Source organism: Eucyclogobius newberryi, unplaced genomic scaffold, assembly GCF_026437365.1.
Source record: "Eucyclogobius newberryi isolate DKJ021-1_F unplaced genomic scaffold, fEucNew1.0.hap1 SCAF_6, whole genome shotgun sequence".
Lineage (NCBI taxonomy): Eukaryota > Metazoa > Chordata > Actinopteri > Gobiiformes > Gobiidae > Eucyclogobius > Eucyclogobius newberryi.
In genome coordinates this window covers 34,903,040-34,921,291 of record NW_027316278.1, presented here as the reverse complement: position 1 = coordinate 34,921,291, position 18,252 = coordinate 34,903,040, and the positions used below count along the sequence as shown (strand labels likewise).

The following is an 18,252-nucleotide window of genomic DNA, read 5'->3' as shown; positions in this document are numbered from 1 at the left end:
TTTTTAATTTAATTTAAGATGTTAAAAAAAAACTATACAATAATTTATCTGATCTCAGATTATAGTCAAATAAAAGCACTCTGGGTTTAAATGATTTCAAAAATTAAGGCAACCAATTGAAATTACCTCCATGTGAAGCTCAAACATTCAAGATCAACATTAGACAGCATCTCACGTTTGGAATAGAGACTGAGATGGGGGCTTTACTGAACGTTGGAGATTGTAAAAAGTGTGTGAATGTGGAGGCAGGTAAAGTGTTCCTCTCCAACAATACAATACAAAACAATACAAAAGAGCCACAAAAGCAGGACCACGATGGAGGCTATTCCTTTCCGGCAGCAGAATTATTATTTTGTCAATTGTTCAATGAATTAGTCATTAGTTTGTGAATAGCTTGAGAAAAAAGCCTTTTACTCATTCAAAGGTGCTTTGCTTGAGTACAAAATTGTGTGAGCTTCCAGTCTCATTTTTTTTGTTGTGACTGTAGTGTGTGTCAGATTACAAATGCAGTCATTGAATACTCATTGTCTGGACAGTACATATAACAACTGACATGCTCCTGTAAATGCCATAAACAGTACAATTGTAGTTTACTTCATATCTGAGGTCAGAGATGGGTATTATGTTGTACTCAGTTTAGCAGCCTATGAAAGCGTGGTCTAAAAGTGTGTCCCTGTTGCAGGCGTGAGAATGCTGGATGGAGATGTGACCGACATGGTGGAGGCCAAGTCCCTGAGCCTTCATCCTCAGCACATCGATATCTACAGCGCCAGCTGGGGCCCCGACGACGACGGCAAGACTGTGGACGGTCCCGCCTCGCTCGCCCGCCAGTCCTTTGAGAACGGCATCCGGATGGTACGCTCACACTCACCAAAGTGTCGTCCAAAGTGTCCACCAAAGTGTCCACCAACACTCGTGCTGCCAGGAATCCTCTTAAAGACAGGCCGCTGCTGGCATAATGTGCACTCTGCGCTGCCTGTGCTCTGGACGCCTTCCCGGACCGTGCCCAGCTTTCCCTGTGGACTTGTACAGTATATGCAGATTTTCATTCTATTGTTTTTGGCCCTTCTGAGAGTTCAGAGGATTTGGCTCTTGATTTTTCCTTGTCATGAACTCAAACCATCTGTGAAGAGCATGGCTTAAAACTCTAAGAATAACTGAAACTTTATCAAAACATTTTGTATAAGGAAATGTTATTTGTTGAAACTTTTAGCTTTTCTCCCATATTATAGTTGAATTGGCTTAGTGTGACATGTGCACAGATGTTCTCACAGAGTGCTGTCTCCTTCAGGGAAGGAAGGGTCGCGGCTCCATCTTTGTTTGGGCGTCAGGAAACGGGGGCCGCAGTCGGGACCACTGCTCCTGCGACGGATACACCAACTCCATCTACACCATCTCGATCTCCAGCACGGCCGAGAGCGGCCGCAAGCCCTGGTACCTTGAGGAGTGCTCCTCCACTCTGACCACCACCTACAGCAGTGGCGAGAACTACGACCGCAAGATTGTAAGATGCACTTCATAAACTAAAGATTGTTGTGTTTCATACTCTGTTAGTGACAAGGCGGGGCCTCCTGCATGACCTCACTCACCATTGAAGCCGTTTACATGCACTAGAACAGGGATTCTTTACTATAGGGCCGAAGCCCAAAGTGGGGCCGGGAGCAACACCTTGAGGGGCCTCGAGGTCCCTGTACTAGAATAGTCTATCATAATCTGATCACCAGCATAATGTTGTCCTGTTGTCACTGTAGAATGAACTCCCAGACGGAATGACCTACGGCTGTTAAACTGCAAACTCGTCTACTGTGGCGTTCGCATTAGCTTTACATTTAGCTTTTCATAGCTCCATACCTAAAGTTTTGCTCTCCTCTTTTTATTAAGTCAAAAGTTTTATAGAACATAAAAACACCTTTAAAGTGTAATATCTTGGGATGCACCGATATATCGGCACAGTATCGGTATGAGCTGATATTCACGTCATTGAGTAATCTCCGTATCAGCCAAAAGCACCGATATATTCTGCCAATAAAATGCTCCAGTAATGAAAGAATTACCTCTGCCGTCCCTTCAGAAAAAGCTCTGTGGACAGGCTTTCTGCTGCTGTGTTCTAAGAGAACAGGCAGTGAACTTGAATCCAGTCTTTACTCAGAAAAGACATTTGAAAGTTCTAGAAAGGCTTTAGACAAAACGTATTATTGCCGTAAATATAAGGGCGGCAAATTCAAACGCGAATTCAAGCGCTACCAAAATGAAATGAATTGGCCAAAACATCATATAGAAAATATCGGCCTAATATCGGTTCTCAGCCCAAGCGTTTCCCATAACATCGGTATCGATATTGGCCTAAAAGTTCCATATCGGTGCATCACTAGTGACATCATCACAGTTGTGTTCAGAGTTCTTTAGACACAGACACGGGAGTCTGGACCTCCTGATGCACTGGGGTACTACGTATTATGGTATTGGGGACAATATACTCTTGCAGTATACTGTGGTGTTGCATTCAGTTGAAAAAACCCCAGCCATGAATGTGCTTCTGCACTTTTAGAAATACCAGACTGATTAGTTAGTTTAACTTCAGTAGACTTCATCTGTGAATCTGTTTGAATGCAATCAAGGAGAGTATTGCAGTTCCTTTGAACTTGGTTTAGCCCTGGTTTAGACCTGGTTTAGACCTGGTTTAGACCTGGTTTAGTCCTGGTTTGGACCAGGTTTGGACCAGGTTTGGACCAGGTTTGGACCTGGTTTGGACCTGGTTTGGACCTGGTTTGGACCTGGTTTAGACTTGGTTTAGACTTGGTTTAGACTTGGTTTAGACCTGGTTTAGACCTAGTTTAGACCTGGTTTAGTGCTGGTTTGGACCTGGTTTGGACCTGGTTTGGACCTGGTTTGGACCTGGTTTGGACCTGGTTTAGACCTGGTTTAGACCTGGTTTAGACTTGGTTTAGACTTGGTTTAGACTTGGTTTAGTCCTGGTTTGGACCTGGTTTGGACCTGGTTTGGACCTGGTTTGGACCTGGTTTAGACCTGGTTTAGACCTGGTTTAGACCTGGTTTGGACCTGGTTTAGACCTGGTTTAGACCTGGTTTAGACTTGGTTTAGACTTGGTTTGGACCTGGTTTGGACCTGGTTTGGACCTGGTTTAGACTTGGTTTAGACCTGGTTTAGAGTTCCTTCTGAAACGCACAAATAAAGTTAGGGTTATAATAGAAGAAAAACGCCTGTGGATATACCTACTTTTTATTGTAAATAGTGGTTTATTGCTTGTATATATCACAATAATACTTTTATATGTTCATATTTGCACCTTGTGGTTCAGTTTGAAGCTTTTTAGGTGCTTGGTTGAGCACGTTTGAGGGTTTTACAATAAAAAAAACATAATTTTTCTAGACGGACTTTGTGTTTTCTGTGTGTGTTTAGGTCCAGTATGATGAAATAGTATGTCAAAGTGAAAAAACTAACTAGCTGATCATATAGGTGAGGTTGTGATGAAAAAAAAGATACCGAACATTGGTCTGGTAAACATTTCTTTATGTAGTATATCAGGGCAAAATTGAAGGTACCCAAAAACGGCCAAAAAAGCTCCAGACCCCGAAGGGTTAAATAACTGAAGTCGATTTGTATTGGATTTAGTTAAGTATTGCAATACTTTTTCATATTGAAATACAATATATGGCAATATATTGAAATTGCATATGCGATATATTGCTGAATAAAATGTAGACTATAAACCATAATATAGAAACAGATATCAGACTCACGAACCCTTAAGCAGGATTAGTTTGTATTATGTGTCACATTACCATTACCTCACATTTATTGACAGATTATTATTACTGACCCATCTAATAACACTGAAGCTTGATAGTTTCACTTTAAATGCTCTGATATGAAGTTGCTGAAGCTGATAATAACCACATCATAATTTTACAGCGTCGGCTCGGTTTTTCCTCAGTTTTGCTGAATTCTCCATGGTGATACGACAAACTCCTCTCAGTCTGCCTCTGGCTCAGAACTCTCCTCTCAGAGCCTCATTCATCTAAACGTCTGATCTGAGCTCTACCTCTGGGCACTAAACTGTTTCAGACTGCGGCCTGCATTTGTGTCCATAATCCCTCTCTCTCCCTCTCGCTCGTGGCCCCAGGAGATTCGCTCTGGAAGTGCTCCAAGTGTTTGTTGGCTCGCGGCGCCTCAAGCTGTCTGAGGCGCTGGCTCACTTTGTCTGTGCGATTAGAGCCAGGTCCGCGCTCCGGCTACGCTTTTCACATATTGTTCTTTGTCACGATTCAGCCGCAGGGCAGTATTTTATAAAAGATTCAACCATTTGTGAAAACTATCTTATGGCAGTCTTTCTTTGGATTGGATGCATGGTTTATGTTTTAAAATCATGATTGAGTAGAGCATGTACTTGAAACATTTAAGAGAAGACTGAAATATGAACTGCTAAACTTATCTCTACATTCTTGATTATTTTGTTGTAGAGGTCTAAACAACAGATTTGCGGATGATTTGTCAATAAGCTTATTGTGCAGTTGTGGTTGTGTCCTGAAGCTGACGTGTTGTCTTGTGTGTTTGCAGATCACCACAGACCTGAGGCACAGATGCACAGACAGCCACACAGGGACGTCTGCCTCAGCCCCCATGGCCGCTGCCATCATCGCCCTGGCCCTGGAGGCAAAGTAAGTTTTTGGCAGAGGAACTTTATTGCATTGTACTTGTAACTCCGCCCCTTCCTCTCGCACACACTGAAGAGGAAGAAACAGCGACACCGCCCAGATACGATTTTTAGTACGCATCTTGGAATTTCCCATGTCTTACGAAAAATCATTACATCCCTATTGTGCCCCTAGTTTTTTTTTTTTGAGAGCTCTATTTTGACACAGCATATTCCTCAATTCAACATCTGATTTAAGTTATGTATTTATTATTAAACTATTAAATAAAAAAACTGATAACTTATAAAAAAAAATGTACTTAGAATCTTATAACTTAAAAAACACTCACATCTGATCACATTTTTTACTAAAATAAGAGCTAATTTTAAACAGCTCGCAGCCATCCAAAGTTATTGCTCACTTACCTGCTGCATTACGAGTATGATCATTATTTAGAGTTTACTGTCACAGTAACGCATTTCTGATTTTGTGGACCATAAAATGGAGAGGAGCGGGCTCACAGAGCTGCTTTTTCAACATATATTTACTGGGACAAAACATATTTTACTTTAATGCATGAAAGAAATGTTAACAAATAGCTAACTTTAAAAAAATATACTGTCACTTAATCCCACAGCAACAACAAGACATTAAAGAGTAATATGATGTATCTTTTAAGCAACTTCGGTCATTGGTTTAGACGGACTGAGGCCTATTCACAAAATTGTCCCTATAAGAGGTCACGGGGTTAAGCAGGGTCAGCAAAAGCCAGACCACAGAAAACATGTCCAACTTTTTTATCTGGACTTTTTTATGTCCTGTTGGGCCATGTTGAGAAAAAAATCAGATTAATAAGAAAATGTTTTTACGGAGCAAAAGCGCCTATTATTACTATTATTATTTGTTTATTTGATCGGGACAGTGCGCGCTAATGAACATACATGATACACATACTGTAAACACCAGATTGTAGCCATGGGTTCATTTCCATCCGCTGTCCCACATTCACCCTCACACACCAGCACATAGACACTGGGGGACACAACGACAGTGTGCACTACTGCCCCACTTTGGAACCTGGCAAATACTAACCATCTCTGCTTAGATTCTGACGAGACGGGGCATTGACAGTTGTTATGGCTACTATAGTGTTATGATGAGAAAACGTGTTAACCTGATGGAGGACCTTCTGGCTTTAAGGGAAAGTCCTGATCATTGTGCTGATATGGCATATTGCCCAATATGACAACAGCAGTTTCCTCACCATTTCCTATCCATGGTATGGAGCACAAACACAAATATTTACAATACAGAACACATAAATGCAACACTATTTTAAAAGAGGAATGACCTTTTTCAAAAAGGCACCAATCTTATAAATATTTGGACATTCTTTTTTGCATTAGTAATATAAACGTATACAGTGTTGAATGTTTCACGTACGGTAATACTTACGCACATACTTCTCTCTACATAAAGCAACACTCAAACAATTATTGAAACTCCTCACCAACATGCTTTGTACAAAGCAGTCTGCCCCCTTTAGCTGTAGACATAAGCATACAATAACAATATAAGTTTCATGTATGCATCTATTGTTGGCTCACCAATATCAATAGGCTGACATCCATTTTCTAACAGATATTCCTCAATCATTCACCAACAGGGCAAATAATAATAATAATGGGTTTGGAATAAGTTTTAATAATGCTCTGTACTTTGGACTGCACTGAACCTGTGATGTGGTTAATGGTGCATATGTGACTCTTTTCTGTAACGTCACGTTTACGGACTAAGGTAAGTTGAGTGCGTGCCTGCTGATGTACTCCCATGACAGAGGCTGCTTTGTAAAACTAATGTAGTGTGTACTTTGGGTCATATTGAGGCTCACTCAAAGGACAGAGGTGAGTGAGTCATGGTGCAGTGCCACAGACTTCAGAACAGCTCCTTCTCTCAGGTCATGTTGTTTAACCTGATAATCCAATCAAACCCTGTGCTCGGGAATATTCCGTGTTACCAGGCAGAGGCCGCTCATAAGCCTGTTTCCTCCTCTGGATTATCAGCCTGCTCTTGCACTGCTCCTCTCACTCTTAAGCCTGGCGTCCACTGCACTATTATTTTTTGTTCCTATAAGATTTTTAAGTGTCCCACTAAAGGATGTGAGGAGTTTTTAGTCGAAAGACGGCACACATTCATTGCATCGGTTCACACAATCAGACGTGGCCACCACCAAACTGTTGGTCACATTTTTGAGATTGATCACAGATAAGTCTAATAGTTGCTTGAGCAGCAGCATAACGCCCGCTAAGCTCGTCACCCAGTGAAGGCTGCTTCTTTTCAACACATGTAAAGCACAGGCAAGTGCTTAATTTTAAACTGCTGAGAGAGCCTTTTAAGACATGACCACGAGTTAGCATGCATAAACAAGTTATCCAACTGTCGGGCACTCACTTCGCTCCAGCTCTTGCTTCTCTCATTTTTAGCTCTAGATATTAAAATGCAGAACTGAAAGGTAGGCCTACAAACAGATCATATGTCTGTGTTTCAATCTCTGGGGCCCTCTGAGATAAAAATGCAGCTTGATCACTTGTCTCCGGGGATTGGAGCATCGTTTTCCTGTGATGGGCTCATACTAAGGACCATAGTATGAAATGTAATAAAACATGCTATATTTTGAAGCTTAACATCCAGAGAATATGTTTGTGCAGTATTCACTGTCCCCACTGTTCATGTGCCCTCTGTCTGTCTTCCTGCACATCTGACTCTGCTCCTGCATGCTGACCTGATCAGAGCTACCGAGGGAAGGAGAGAGCCTTCGAACCTTTTTATTTGACAAAGAACGTCCCATTGAGATTAAAAACCTGTTTTCCAAGTGTCAGCAAGGTTTAACACAGTTAAAACATACAAATGAACCACACAAAACAGCCATAGTGGGCTGTTAAAAGGTTGCTTCTTCAGGCTGACTCAAATCCGTGGTCCAAATTAAGTTTTGCATTTCAATACACAACCTTTTTAATAGGCCTGAATGTAAGCTGAGACGGGCTGAAAAATAGATTTCGTGGTGCAGGGCGCGGTTTGGGCGGGTCGGAGAATGCCAAAATTGCGGGATTCGCGGATTGTAAAAAAAAACATAGCAAAAATACAAAAGTATGTTAGGTGGTAGAGAACTCTGCGTTTCAGTGCTTATAAGGGATTGTCAGCTTAGTTCAGCGCAGTCTGTATTATAATGCATCATGAAGCTTAGTCCGGGAAGACTTTGACAAGCCCATCACAGGGACAATATGCTCACATCCCTGGAGACAAGTGATCAAGCTTGCGGCCGGGCTCATGTACTCGCTATTACACATAAACCTGGAGCTGGACCTGTGACTAAAAGACAGGAACAAGTGCATATTATTCCGAATCTTGCCTATATTCTTACCTCAGAGGCCCCAAAGATCCAAACGCATATGTTTGGTTTACGTTGGCCTGTTTAGAGGCATACTTATCATTTTTTCAAATTTAATTTCTTCAGATCAAAACAAGCGAAGCAAGAGCTGGAGCGAGGTGAGTGCCCAATTGATAGATAACCAGATACACATTTGAGTTTATGCTGTTGTTTTATCAGCGCCAGCATGCGGTGCATCTAGCGGCTAGATGCACCGCATGCTGGCGCTTATAAAACAACAGCACGTAAAGGGTGGCTGAGGCTTTCACGTAAAGGGGCTAGATTCTAGCCCCTTTACGTGAAAGCCTCAGCGTTATACGCCTATAATTGTCTTAGAACGCGCTCTCAGCAGTTGTTTAAGATGAAGGACTTGTCTGTGCTTTACCTGTGTTGAAATGAAGTAGTGTACATGCATCAGGTGACGTATAGCATCCGTGCTATACTGTTACTCATCACACACTTATTATAGGCATAGGCCAAATGTTTGCTTTGATTGAATGAATTTCTACATATACAAGTTTATTTAAGACAATTATACAACCTATACAAGGTTAACAAATATAAGCAACTTCCTATTTTCATCAATAATACACATACTGTCACCATATTTCAACCTTTATATATAGAAAAAGATCCAGTTGTCCATCTGGACACTGTTTTTAGAAAAACCAAGACGTTTCGACTTTCATCCAAGAGTCATTCTTAATCAGCAGATCTAGTTTGGAAAGTACGCCTTACCCTGCAATGTGTCCGAGTAAATAATGCACTTCCCTCGGCACCTGATTAGCATCTGAATGTCACTGCATGGCTCCAAAATACTAACAAATGAATTTATCAGGGCTATACAGCAACTAACACATAGACAAACAGGACAGGCTATAATCAGGAGGTTCCACCCAGTGGACAGAGCTTACTTTTGCAGACTAGATCCGCAGATTGAGAACAAAGTCTTGGATGAGAGTCTTGTTTTTTCTAAAAACAGTGTCCAGATGACTACAACTGAATCTTTTTCTACAATAGAACACACCTGGGCCCATGAGGGGTTATGCCAACCTTTATCTAGTTGATCAATGTATTTTATAGACTCATTGTATTGTATAAATAATCATTGACTAGTCTGCCTGTTTAGACAGAGGAATGAAGCCGGAGAACCAACGGTAACACGGGAAGAACATGCACATTCCACCCAGAGAGATCATGTGATGTTGGTCTGGCCCGAAACTTGAACCCAGGATCTTCCTTTTGGGAGACAAGAGCTCTAACCCCTCTGCCACCGTGTGTTGGCTACATTGGCCACTCTATGAACGTGAGAGTGAATGTCTGTCTCTGTGGTAACCATGCGACGAGCTGGCCCCTGTCCAGTGTGTACCCCGCCTAAGGCCAAAGTCACTGGGATAGGCTCCAGTCACCCGCGACCCCTAACAGGAACAATCAGTAGAAAACTGTTAATTTTATAAATTAATAGTAAACTACTAAAATAATCATTTGCTGCAGCCCTAATCTGTTTGATTCTCTTAGACTGGGGTGAACTACTGAAGAAGTGGAAGGGAAAGCAGAAAAAGACGATTGGGGCATTTACAGTACTCAGTACAGTACTTACAGTAGTAGAAGCTTCAGTCATTTGTCAGGAAATACCTGTCCAAACTATTTCTGAAACTAGTCGAATTAGGATGATTAAACAAGTCCAAATTACTCAACATAAGGGACTTGAGTCTGAATGCAAGTCCTTTTGCTGTGGTAAACATTCCTCTGCCATTCTACTGTACTGAACAGCTGGGTGGTGCGGATGGTGCTGGAGCCGGGAGCATCTGGTGGGCAGATGAGAGCCAGGGAGTCCTAGAAAATGCTCTGACCCACTTCCTCCTGTCTCTGAGTGCAGCTCCTCAGATCAAAGGCCCGGGACGTTGACGTCCCATAATGCCTCACGTGAGAGGGCAGACCAACGGCACTTTACGCTGTTACCTCTAATTCTGCTCTTTCACATGCAGCCTCTTCCATAACCTCCTTTAGAGTCCATGGGCTTTTCATTTGATGTGGAAAGCTGTGGATTGTTATGTGGCACTGAAGCTTGAATATGGTTTGCACTTTTGCCTCTCAGCGAGGACAGAGTGGAGTTTACGTGTCTCCCCTTTAAGAGACGTCCAACTTTCAGCGTTTAATAATGGTGAAATGATAATGAAATAAATCAGAAAAAACTATTGGTGTATTACTACTAACAGGGGGCAGTAGTATTTCAACTATTATCTGGATTATCCGTCTGTAGTACTTGGGCTTCAACTTTAGTAGTCACCTTGTCTTGAAGGTTGAAGTATGGTGACTGAAGACTTCTAGACAGAGAATAGTTCCAAATAAAGTGTTATTAATGCCAATCAAACACTATTTTTTTTTAAAAAACATTTTTATTTAATAATGCATGTATATTGAAATATTAAAATGTATTTTTGCATCTGTAAAGTCCAGATAAAAAGTATAATAACCCAAATACAATTATGATTTGTAGGGGTGTAACGATGCATTGGGATTTTTAAATGTCACGATACGCATCACACACACATATATAAATATATCTCTGCCGTTCATCTCCGCGCTGCATCTCCAACCAATTGTCATGTGGACAAATGCGATACATGCTTATGTGCACAACACCGCTTTGATGACGTGCAGAGTCCGAATGCCATGAACTAAATTAGGCGACAGTTGTGCAATTCTTATATTATTTAAAATAATAATAATTAAAAGACAAAATATATTGTTCTTCAGTTTTTTGTCACCAAAAAGGACACAGAAATTAGCATTATTTTAAGAATTGTGACAGAATTGTGATGAATCACATCGAAGGTCCTAAATCATGGAAGTGAACCGGATCGTTACACCCCTAATGATTTGTATTTTACAGACGACCGATGTGAAATGTTTACTAAAAGAATGTTTTGATTAAGTGAATAACAATGCATTAGAATGTCATGTTCACACTGTCAATATCAGAATACAACTGTCCTATGATGATGTCACATGTTCAGCTCCTCAGACTCAGCCGTGATGCAGCAGTCTGTAGGTTCAGAAGTGTAGAACTCTTTCTAATGACTTCATGTTGTTTATCACAATACACATCTCTGTATCGATACACGTATTGCCAAGAAGTCGTTACGATGTACGATATCGATATAATGAGCTCAGCCCTGCATCCAATGAATATTTGTCTCGTCTGAACCTTAAATGCGATAAAGTGTGCGTTTGTTGCAGCCCTCTTCTGACCTGGAGAGATGTTCAGCACATCATTGTAAAGACGTCCAGAGCAGGGCACCTTAGCGCCCCCGACTGGAAAACCAACGCCGCAGGATACAACGGTACAGACACACCTTCATTTCTGCGCAACATGCCACTTTGTCAGGAGAAATTCACTGCAGGAACATTTTATATATCATGACAGATTTCCTAATAATCAAAGTATCTTACGACTGCAACCACCACAATCCCCGGCCGTGGATGAGAAGAAGATGGAGGGATAGGAACAGACGCTTTAAGATAATTCAACATTACGGAATGGACGTAACATAATGTGATTTCAATGGAGAAACTGAAAGTAGCCTCCAATAAATTCAAAAATATTATGAATCAAAATGAATTTCAAATTGTCAAATGAAAACCTGCCGGCTACATGTGGGAGATATCAGAGCCTGGTTTGAAGACACTTACTATTCTATTGACGGGATTAGATTTAGGTTTTATTAGGCCCGAGCGCCACAAGCTGGCGAGAGGCCTATTAGTCTCATAAGGCCGTGTGAAGCACGGCTGCGAAAGTGCGCACGTAGTGCACACAAAATCGAGCTCGAAGCGCTCGCCCTCTTCCAAACACTCACTAACTCACTCCTTCACTCACACACGCCCCGTGCATACTAATTAGTAGTAGGAAAATGGAACATTACCGTTGTAAACGGGCGAAGCCCGTGCAAAAGTGCGCACTAAACGAGCACTTTACATTTCATCCCCATATAAAGCACTCATTTGCGCTAAGTAGCTCACGAATACGTTCCCCATATCTTGCATGTTCCGTGCATATAAGCATGTAATGCAAAAAATTATTATTACTGTATAGAGGGCCAAAAACACAAAGTGGGCGGAGCCCACTCAAAATTAACGAAAGTACCCGTCAGTGACCAGGGACCCACACCATGAGGTAGGAAAGCGCGAGCGCTTTCCGAAAATGTATAGTTTATGATATTTGAAAAAATGGGAAACATTGTTTTCGCATCGGAATATTCTTCTTCTTCTTCTTCTCGGGACCAACCCCCCTATTTTTCACCCAGTGAACATTGACAAAAAGTCACAAAAATGTGCACACCTCTAAAAATCGTGCCTCTCTACATTCTGGCTATTTCCCTTTTCTAAAATAAAAAAAATTGGCGCGTCAGCGCCCCCAAATGTACCAAAAATGCATTGAGATAGGAAATGACCCAAAAAAAATCTGATCGTAGAATCATGAAATTTGGCGCAGAGGTAGATGGTGACAAGAGAAGTAAAAAATATTATTACGGCAACGCCGTCTACCCAACCAAATGTCGGCCATATTGGTTAAAAAATGGCTAAGCAGGACTCGAGTTTTTCCAAACGTCGTACTTTTACGAACTCCTCCCAGGGCGTTGGCTCTAAAACGCTGAAATTTGGTGAAAATGGTACTGAGGAGTGGGACATCAAAAGTTATTCAAATTACATTGATACCTGTCACGGTCTCTGTGCGGTGAAGCCGCAAACTTTAGCTAGAATTTCAGAAATCTCCAAATTTAACATTTCTGCCGTTTGCGCAGATATAGTCCGAATTGCGTCAAATTAGAATCAGTTGTTAAACTCTTTGCCCTAAACCTACTTGAAGTGAAATAAATTAATTTGGCGCCACTGCGCCCCCTACAGATTTTATATGGATGTTAAATGTTTAGTTTTGCGAAATTATATGAAATTTGACACACAACTCAATTTTAGCATCCCCATCAAAAAAAGTCAATGAGACCCATGTCATAATTGTTATGGCTTTGCCGTAGCGATGACCAAAACCTCCCATGTTATTCCAATGGGGAAATCGCCAGAACATGTTTACACTTTATACTTTCACAAACTCCTCCCAGGGCGTTAGCCCTATTAACCTGAAATTTGGTGAGACTCATCTTCAGGGGTGGACCATCAAAAGGTATCCACATTTTTTATTCAAAAAGTCACGGTCTCTGTGCGGCAAAGCCGCACATTTTGCCAAGAATTCAAAATAAAATTGCTTTTTGATGGTAAAACAAAGGGGAGAAGATGTGACGGCGTCACAGATTCAGCAGTAGGCGTAATAAAAGGACCATTGGGGCGCGTCAGCGCCCCCTCCTCTTGCGACGTGGCGGCGTAGGGGCGGCGGCTTGGCGAGGGCCGATCATTGCCGCTTGCGGCTTTAATTGAACATTACTTTTCAAATGTTAAGCCAAAAGTAGTTTTGATTTTACCTACTTACTTTTTGTGAATCTCAAATACAATGTTGAGCCTAGAAATAATATCTTATCCATTCTTTGCCATAGAAACGCAAACTAACCCTGCTTTTTACCCTGGAAATTCTATATAGTTGCTTATCGTTTGTTATAAAGACTTGCATCCATTTGTTAGGTCTTTTTCACTTTTGCCTGTCGTCTCCATTTTGGAATTTCGAACATTCTGATGACTGAGCATTTGAAGTGTCTGTTTCAGCCTTTTACACAGTATTCTTTTGATACTCTTTTGCACATTGGAGGCACTTGAGACTAATCAAATCAAATCAAATCAATTTATTTTTGTAAGGCCCAAAATCACAACAACAGTTGCCTCTGAGGGCCACAGGGAGAAATGAATCAACAATAAGCCTGCAATTGTGATTATTTTGCTTTTATGGTGTAGTTAAGTGACTACAACAATACGAGAGCCAAGGGTGTGTTTGATGAGGCTTAGGCCAGGCCTGAGCAGCTGCTGTCTGTCAGAGCGTGCAGTGTGTTTCATAACTGTGTGCTGCATACCTGTGAGTGAGGAGTCAGCCAGGCCTCCTCCAAACACAAGGCTGAGCAGAAACGCAGCGTCGACAGGACGGAGCATCAAAATAACATCCAAACTGAACGCTCCTAACCACTGAGACTCTCACTAAGTTTACATGTGCACACCATAGAGCTAATTAACTGGATAGGGACACCATAGAGCTGATTAACTGGATAGGGTGTCGCTATCTTAAACCTGTCGTGTGTCGGCCCCAGTGGCCAGTCCATTGGAACTGCAGCAAAAAAATATAAAAATATTCTTGGCAGCCGAGAAAGCATTTTCCCATAGAGTGCAATGTAAAAACAAACAGCTTTAACAAAAATCAGATTTTTGTGGCAACTTTTGCCAATTTTCAGGTCGTTAACGTTCTTCCGGCTTTAGCTTTGGCTCACTCTGCTTCACGTTACTCCGCTCTAACAGTTTTCACTCTGATTGGTCAGAGTGGTCACATGGTACGCAAGTCCACTTCTGGGCTGTACAGCCCCCGGCTTTAACTAGCAGCTAAAGGCAGTAAAAGTGGCAACATGCACTAGCGAGCACGGCCCTGGGACTGGTGCACACCAGGACAAAGGATACAAAGGCTTATTCCAATTCAAACAGGTTTTTCAAAAAGCATGGGAACGCAGGAAGAACAATTGGTGTCTTAATGGAATCATCCCAATGACACATGTGCAGAAGTGTGTGTGTATTAGTATTAGTAGTGTTCCTGCTGAATGCAACCGTCCCATCACACCACTCGTTTTAGATCAGTAGAGATGATAAGCTATGCCCCCTCCACCATGGACTGGCCTGTGGGCTTTTGTTTTGGTCTTTTACGTTAAAGTGAAAGCAAAAACTACCAGAGCTTCAATGTATTTGTACTGGGGAGAGTGACTTGTTCCTCATGTCGGAAAATCAAATGCTGATGACAGTGTTCTCGCTTAGGGGATTTAGCATGGCGGGCCGCAATTCAATTGACCAAGCTCCTACAGGTAATATTCACGTATGAATTAAGTGATCTTAATAGGATATTAAGAGGCTCGTCCCACCGCCATACTTCAACCTCAGCCCAGCGAGAACACTGAATGATCAAATGAGATGATGTTCGTCCATGTTTTTGGGTTATGTCTTATTAATGTTTTTATTAGCAAAGTTTTCTTGTTAATGCTAAATGACCCTGAATGTTTCTCAGCCCTCCACTTGCATTTATTCGGCCCTGTGACCCGCTGTAGATTGGGAAATATGACATGCAAAGACAAACTGAGTTTGGTTGTGGCGCTCTTGACTTCTCATGCATGTGAACGTAGTGAGTGTTTGAGTAGAAAAATGCTGCTGCCACTACGCCCTTCTGTGTAACTTATGGTCCTTGAGGTGAGTGAAGTGTTCAAGTGTTCTTCCTTCACCGTTTGTTCCAGTGAGCCACCTGTACGGTTTCGGGCTGATGGACGCGGAGGCCATGGTGAAGGAGGCGGAGCGCTGGAAACAGGTTCCGGCTCAGCATGTTTGTGTGGAGAGCGCCGACCGACAGATGAAGTATGTACCCCTTTTCACTCTACACAGTGTAAATACTGCCCAAGTCTGTACTCCCGGCTGCTCACAGTCTCAAGTGTACTTAAAGGACACATGCACACAAAAAAAGTGCATCAACTGGTAGTGGAGGGAATTACCATGGGGATAAAAACAAAAACTAGTCAAGTTAGTTAATTAGGCACTCAGTGGTAATGAACGTGATTTGAGGAATGAGTACAGTGATGATTTATGGACTTAAAAACCTCCGGATTTCTAACTTTGTTGTATCATATCTTTGGAAATTTGAAAGCAAGTGTTTTTATGAAGCTCAGAGAAGATGGCAGGAATAATGAAACAAGCGTGAATGAAGCTAAATGCAACTCCTAAAATTGTTGCCCCATCAAAAACAGAACAGAACAGGGTTAGAACCTCCTTTAAGTCAGTTTAGCATGACATGTGAAGGCGATAGCTAATATTCGAATCTGCCTCGCTGGTAAGATTGTGTCCAGCAGGCTCCTCTCTGTCTCCTCAGTTGTTTGGAGCTTGTGTTTGTGTGAGAGAGCACTTGGTTGTGCAAGTTGCTCCGTGACAGGGGCCAAGCAGCTGGTGCAGCTGGAGGCGTTTGCAGGGCTCACAGGGGCCTGGGTCTCTTCTGCTCTACTGTCCAGCCTTATCAGCTCGTATGGAGTCGAACGTACCATAAGTTGTGCTCCAGTAATGTTCATAGAAGGCATTTGTTGTGCCCTGTGCTCGCTGTGGTCACTGCTGTTGCGTCATGTGTTTTAATGATAAGTGTTTCATAAAGTGGGGAAGCACAGGAGGAGGTACAGTGTGACCTTCTGGCCGGCCCCTGAGTCTGTGTGTAATGTCTGTCTGCAGTGGGCTGGAGCAGAGACAGCGGTGACGTGTGCGCTGGGCCTGTTGTTAATCAGCTGCTCTAAGCCCCCTCCACACAGGCACATACACCTCATGTTATGACCCTTTTCCACTAGTTCACCCGGCCTCACGTGGCATGCCTTTACCCTGTTCTAAAATGTTAAGACTTTTGACCACTGAAGCGTGAAGACCAGGGACAATTGTATCATATAGTAGACCCACTAGGGATGGGATGATTCTCTCGTTCGATATTGGTGCTTTGATCCGACTTGCGCTTTGGGTTCGATTATCATTCCCCCGTGCAATCTGTGTTGTCTGATGTCAGTAATTAAAGGAGCTCGTAACTCAAGTTTCCCTTAGAAAACAACCTGTTTAGATGCCTTACTTGGTTTAATGTTTTTGTGATCAAATAGAGGCGAGAGTAGAGCTGTGTGTGTTTTATCAGTAACAGGAGGAGCGTCTGTTGGAGACGAGGCAGAGAATCACAGACACAACTCATGACCAGCACTTTAGTTAAATACATTATAGAAATAATAAATTATCAAATTAAGTAAAATTCACACAATAGAAAGTCTGAAAGTGATTGTATGTCTAAAAACCTATAAGTATCATACATCATAAACATATATATAGTCTTATCGTTAAACCAAAATAAAAAGCATGATCCTGACTTAAAGGCGCAATGGACGATTTTTCGGCGATTTGAGAACGCAGGCGGAAGTGCGCATGCGCACTCCCCCGCGCAGATCGATACAACACACACATGCATTTGTTTATTAGCGCGACGGATCGCATCGCATCGTTCGTCTCCCGTAGATTTCTGTCCACTTCTGCGTCAGCTCGAACTGTCTTTCTCCGTCTTCATTTTGCCCCGTACACTGAGGGAACTATAATATGATAGAGCCATGCGCTTAGACACGCGGAAACGTGGGGACGAACCGCACGCGGCTGCAGGTGAGCGGTAGGTGCGTTTTATGATTGATACGTGGCAGGACAAATGATTTATCCACGCCACGAGGAAATATGATACAAAATTTGCTGAAAAAAATTGTCCGTTCCACCTTTAATGTCCTATGGACTATATTCATGTATTATGTACTTTATTGAAAGTTAACCAAATCAACAGTATTTAGTTAAAAATAGTTAGCTAAAATTATATCAAAACCGTGACCCATGTAATGAGACAAGAATTGAATGGTGACACACTGGTATCTTCCCACCCCAAAAAAGTAATCTAAGAACTGTGCCTCTGTCCGGCAGAAACATCCGCCCAGAACACGTGGTCCGCTCGGTGTACAAGGCAACAGGATGCCCCGACAGCCCCAACAACCAGGTCATCTACTTGGAGCACGTGGTGGTCCGCATCACCATCCTGCACCCCCGCAGAGGGGACCTGTCCATTAACCTCACCTCACCCTCTGGCACCAAGTCGCAGCTGCTGGCCAACAGGTGACCCCTTGTGTGCACTGCCCAGTGTACAGGCATGAGCGTATCGTTGTTGAGTCTGAAGCCTGTGTGTGTGCAGGCTGTTTGACCACTCCACCGAGGGCTTTAAAAACTGGGAGTTCATGACCACGCACTGCTGGGGCGAGAAGGCTGCCGGCGACTGGGTCCTGGAGATCTACGACTCTCCTTTCCAGCTCCGCAGCCAGAAAGTTCCTGGTACGTTCCTATGTTTGTCTGACAGGTGCAGACTCCGTTATGAGTCTGTGATCAAAAATGTGAGGAAAGCTTAGAAATACATGAGAGAAGAACAGTATCATTATAGTCACC

General features: G+C 42.5%; 1 protein-coding gene across 2 annotated transcripts in view; it reads left to right on the top strand.

Annotated features, from left to right (window-relative positions):
• pcsk5b (proprotein convertase subtilisin/kexin type 5b) overlaps positions 1-18,252 on the top strand; it is a 119,435-nt gene that overhangs the window by 36,486 nt on the left and 64,697 nt on the right. For both annotated transcript variants that reach the window (XM_072434024.1, XM_072434025.1), the window contains exons 7-13: positions 683-855; positions 1,292-1,504; positions 4,579-4,679; positions 11,326-11,429; positions 15,510-15,627; positions 17,740-17,928; positions 18,005-18,141. In XM_072434024.1, coding sequence (XP_072290125.1) covers positions 683-855; positions 1,292-1,504; positions 4,579-4,679; positions 11,326-11,429; positions 15,510-15,627; positions 17,740-17,928; positions 18,005-18,141 — 1,035 coding nt within the window. The remainder of the gene's footprint in view (positions 1-682; positions 856-1,291; positions 1,505-4,578; positions 4,680-11,325; positions 11,430-15,509; positions 15,628-17,739; positions 17,929-18,004; positions 18,142-18,252) is intronic.